Source organism: Cynara cardunculus (assembly GCF_001531365.2).
Source record: "Cynara cardunculus var. scolymus isolate 2C chromosome LG 3, CcrdV1, whole genome shotgun sequence".
Classification (NCBI taxonomy): domain Eukaryota; kingdom Viridiplantae; phylum Streptophyta; class Magnoliopsida; order Asterales; family Asteraceae; genus Cynara; species Cynara cardunculus.
In genome coordinates this window covers 31,652,332-31,656,926 of record NC_037530.1, presented here as the reverse complement: position 1 = coordinate 31,656,926, position 4,595 = coordinate 31,652,332, and the positions used below count along the sequence as shown (strand labels likewise).

At 33.7% G+C, this 4,595-nt stretch overlaps 1 protein-coding gene across 1 annotated transcript; it reads left to right on the top strand.

Moving 5' to 3' along the window:
* The first annotated feature begins 1,094 nt into the window (after positions 1-1,094).
* LOC112509153 (exopolygalacturonase-like) lies at positions 1,095-2,747 on the top strand. The gene is made up of 4 exons (XM_025114011.1): positions 1,095-1,232; positions 1,312-1,620; positions 1,931-2,446; positions 2,520-2,747. The coding sequence occupies exons 1-4, from the start codon at positions 1,095-1,097 to the stop codon at positions 2,745-2,747; spliced, it is 1,191 nt and encodes a 396-aa protein (XP_024969779.1).
* The last annotated feature ends 1,848 nt before the right edge of the window (positions 2,748-4,595 follow it).

Sequence of the window (4,595 nt, the reverse complement as noted above, 5' to 3'; positions counted from 1 at the left end):
ATATAGAGAGAGATTTATAAATATTTATAAATATGGAGAGAGAATCGTATTAAATATGAAGAATATTTCTAATTATGCTACGTAATAAGTTCAATTTCTGTAGAGTGAATCTCACAAAAATTTAAATTATTTATTGGTGTGAATAACCAAAAGATTTTTAAATACAATTTAATAAAATGAACCATGTATAAAATAGTAAAAATATTTATAATTTAACACATAAATATATGCATATTTTGTGTGTATTTGTATAACTGTCGTGGTGTAAAATTTTAATTGGACACGATTATTTATCAGCTAGCTTTATAAAGTCACGTATAATAACAAGTTGAAAATCTAAATTTCAGAAAATTATGCATAAAAACTGATATCTAATTTTTACTAAGTTGTTTGTAAGAATACTATAAAAAATTAGACTTCATCATTCCCAAAAGAAATTACTTGCCCACAACATAAATGGCACATAGTTTTAGAAATGTATAATTATTACATTTCTTAATTAATTAAATAACACTTTTACTTTAATAATAAAGAGATAAATATTTTCGATGAAAAAATATATAATTTTTTAAATAAACATTTATTTCAAGAAAAACTAACTAAAAATATATTGGTAAAAGAATTCATGAGGTAATATATACATTTTTATAAATAAATAATTAAAAGAGAGACAAAACAAATGTGGTCTTACACATGAATTTTTAAATTATTATTTTACCGATAATTCTATTTAATTTATTTCAATATTTCCAACTTTGTTATCTTTCTTTTTAGTACATAGTATTTATATACGACAAATAGAACAAATAAACTTACACAGTCTCTTTATTTTTGGTCAGATTTGAATCACTGACTTCATAAGAGGCCAAAGACTTACATACTGCTAAACCAAACATTTAGTCAACATTGTTATCTTCTTTTATTTATATACATGGTATAAAATAGGGAGGAAATCAAGTAAAAAATGCAATAAATGCTGAATTTAGGCAAGTTAATAAGTAAAAGTTCTGGAGGAGTTTATTATATAAGCAAGTGTTTGCTCAATCAGGAAAACATATCAATGCAAATAAAAACAAATAAAAAATAAAATAAAAATGGTCTCCTTCTTCCCATGGCTTCCATTGCTGCTCTCTCTCGCCGCTGCTGCTCACAATCACAAACCTCCATTTCCAAACACCTTCAATGTGTTGTCTTATGGTGCACTTCCAATTCCGGTCACCGATAACTCGAAGGTACGATTTCTTCTATAATTTCCCCCCAAAATATTCATCTCGTGATTCTTCTTCAATTCGATTTGGTTTTCATAATCAGGCGTTTCTTCGAGCATGGAAAGATGCATGTGAATGTGAGGGAGGTGGTAGGGTTTGGATCCCGAGAGGAACGTATCTTCTTGGCTCCGTCGTCTTCATCGGACCGTGCAAGGGACCTGTAGAATTTGTTATTAAAGGATCGCTAGTAGCTTCCAGTGATCGCTCCAAGTTGTTTGTCGATCACTGGATTGGTTTCTTGTACGTCGACCGGTTGGTGGTGAGAGGTGGTGGTCATCTGCTTGGTCAAGGTGGCGCTGCGTGGCGGTACAACGACTGCGCCACCAATCCCCGTTGCAGACCTCTTCCCGTCGTAAGTCCACTGTTTTTCTTATATATTTATTAAATTAAAATCATAATCATTAAAATTAAAAAATGGAATTCCAAAAGCGTATGTCGATATTAAAATTTTACTTTAATTGATATAATAAATATGGAAAAATTGTAACGGATCATGATAATGATTATGGAAATTTGATCGTTTTGATATTTTATTTTATTAAAATCGTATTTTTTTTTTAAAGAAAATTACGCCCTTTACATTTTTTTGGTCTTGCTTTTTGGATATAAAAATTATATTTGAGTTTGTGTTTGTGTGTGTTTTGTTTTTGGATTAAAAACAGACGATGCGGTTTGATTTTGTTACGAATTCGAAGATAAGCCGGATCCGATCGATCGACAGCAAAAACGCTCATTTCAATCTATTTGCGTGCCAAAACGTGAACATGAGCCGCATTCAGATAGATGCCCCGGCATGGAGCCCAAATACCGATGGCATTCGTATAGGGGCCTCGAGCAACATCACTATCGAAAACAGTATAATAAGCACCGGTGACGATTGCGTTTCGATGATTGCGGGTAGCGAGGACATTATGATCTCAGGCGTCCATTGTGGGCCTGGGCATGGTTTTAGCATTGGTAGCCTTGGTGGGTCCGACAATGAAGAACATGTGTCTCGTATAATTATACGAAATTCGACATTACGAGAGACTCAAAACGGCTTGAGGATCAAAACATGGGCTCCCTCACCGCCTAGCTTGGCTTCGGATATTACATTCGAGGACATCGTTATGGAAAACGTCAATAACCCCATTTTTATCGACCAACAATACTGCCCACAACCTCCTTGCAACGAAAAGGTAACTTCTTGTTTTTATGACAAAATCGATGTTTTTTAATCAATCAGTAACATTTTTGTTTGTTTCTTTTCAGGCTCAGTCAAACGTTCAAATAAGGAATGTTACATTCCAAAAAGTACATGGGACATCGAGTTCTAAGGTTGCTGTTAAAATACAGTGTAGTAAACACGTGCCTTGTGAAGATGTTAAACTCGTGAATATTAACTTAGAGTACCGTGGATCGGAGGGACCCGCTGCTTCATCTTGCTTCAACGTTAAAGGAAAGTCGTACGGCCTACAACTTCCGTCGGGGTGTCTATAGCACATCAACGTTAACTTTTGTTTCCTAATATAACCTGAGAACGTTTTTTTCTTTTCTTCCGGGTTGTTTGTATAAATGGAAGGTCGAAGAACTTTGTAATCGGATATCCATCGTTTGAATCCTTGATCTTGATCAAGTTTAGTGTTTCGTTGCAAAATATGTTTTTACAGAAATGAATGGAAATTATGTAATTATGTTGGTATAATAATTATGTTGATGGAGGTTCAAACGTGAACAATGTCCAAATAAGATAACATGAAAATGACAGTAAAATCACATGTGATATTACACTAACAATCAATGCAAAAGTGTTGGGGAGACGTTGCCCACAACCTCAAGTCGTAGCCAAAAATGTATGAATTACATATGATTTTGCAACTCCTTTGAACCCATATACTATTTTCAGAGCTCATATGCCCAACACTTGTGATGTTTCTCAAACGTCATTAAGTCAGACTCACCTTCTTACATTGTTTCAGGGACATCACCATTTGCAATTCTTTGGGCAAGGCCTTCTACAATGGTCGTCTTCAACCATGATACAGGTTTTTTAAAATGCAGATAACTTTTGGGAACATTGATTGAGGTTAGAATTGTGTATAGACTTTAAAGAACCACCCATTAAATTCAATAAAAATGAATTTCAAAGATTTCTCTAGAAAAGCAAGAACCTTGAGTTTGTCAGGCATGTGGTCTCCATTTTCCATTGACCCAATCAGATAAAACATCCCACTGAAATATGGTTGGTTCAAAGCAGCTATAACTTGAAAACAAACCTACAAACTTTTCATGGTTAGTTCAAGAACTCCATGCTTATACTTCATGCCAAGACTACAAGGAAAAACAAGGAACTAAGATCATGCAAAGGTTATCGTGAATACTATTTGACCGATAGACCTTTTGGAGATTGGCAATTCGACATATTACTTGAGCCATGCATAAAACTGAAAGACATCACTCCAGTGCCAATAAAGTTAAAAACTATAGCCAATCAATCGCCTGCTTCTAAGAAATCTGTGATAACCAGATCCTGGTTATTACCTAAGGTATTTAATACGCGATTATTTTATTAATTGATTGTGTGATAGCATGATAAACTGATATGTTTGCTACATGCTGGTATGCGAATTTGTGCATTTATTTGGATAAAGGTATATAAATATATATATTTTTATATGTATATATATATTTATATATGCATAAATATAGAAGAATATATCTATATTTTATGCATGGAATATGCATGTTAGTTTATACATGGATGTATGTATATGCATATTTTATGCATGAGGTGGAGGTGGGTTTGGAAGGCGGTTAGCCGACTTCCTATTTTTAGTAAGTATAAAAGGGGCTTTACTCCTTCAATTGTTCTTTCCCTGCTATTTTGAGAGAAATTTGAGAGGTTTAAAGAAGTGTTGTCCGGTTTGCAAAAAGGAGGTGATTTCAAGTTGATTTCAAGTGTCCAGTTTAAAAAGGGATCAATCTCTAGCATTTTTGTTTCAAAAGCTTTATAAGGTGTGTGGTTTCTAAACCTTTTTGTATAAAAATTCTACTGGTTTTATTTGCATGCTTCGTATTGTTATTCTTTGGAAAGAAATCTTGATTATTTTGTCTAAGTCTTAAACCTGACAAAGCTTGAGAGGTTTATTGTTCAGATTAGTCTTAAACCTGACAAAGTTTGAGAGGTTTATTGTCCGGATTAGCCTTAAACCTGACAAAGCTTGAGAGGTTTATTGTCCGGATTAGTCTTAAACCTGACAAAGCTTGAGAGGTTTATTGTCCGGATTAGTCTTAAACCTGACAAAGCTTGAGAGGTTTATTCTCCGGATTAGTCTTAAACCTGACAAA

Excerpts from the sequence above, each read along its gene's own strand:
- LOC112509153 (XM_025114011.1), top strand. The coding sequence starts at position 1,095 with ATGGTCTCCTTCTTCCCATGGCTTCCATTGCTGCTCTCTCTCGCCGCT. Across the intron at positions 1,233-1,311 it reads CGGTCACCGATAACTCGAAG|GCGTTTCTTCGAGCATGGAA; the intron begins GTACGATTTCTT and ends TTTCATAATCAG. Across the intron at positions 1,621-1,930 it reads GTTGCAGACCTCTTCCCGTC|ACGATGCGGTTTGATTTTGT; the intron begins GTAAGTCCACTG and ends GATTAAAAACAG.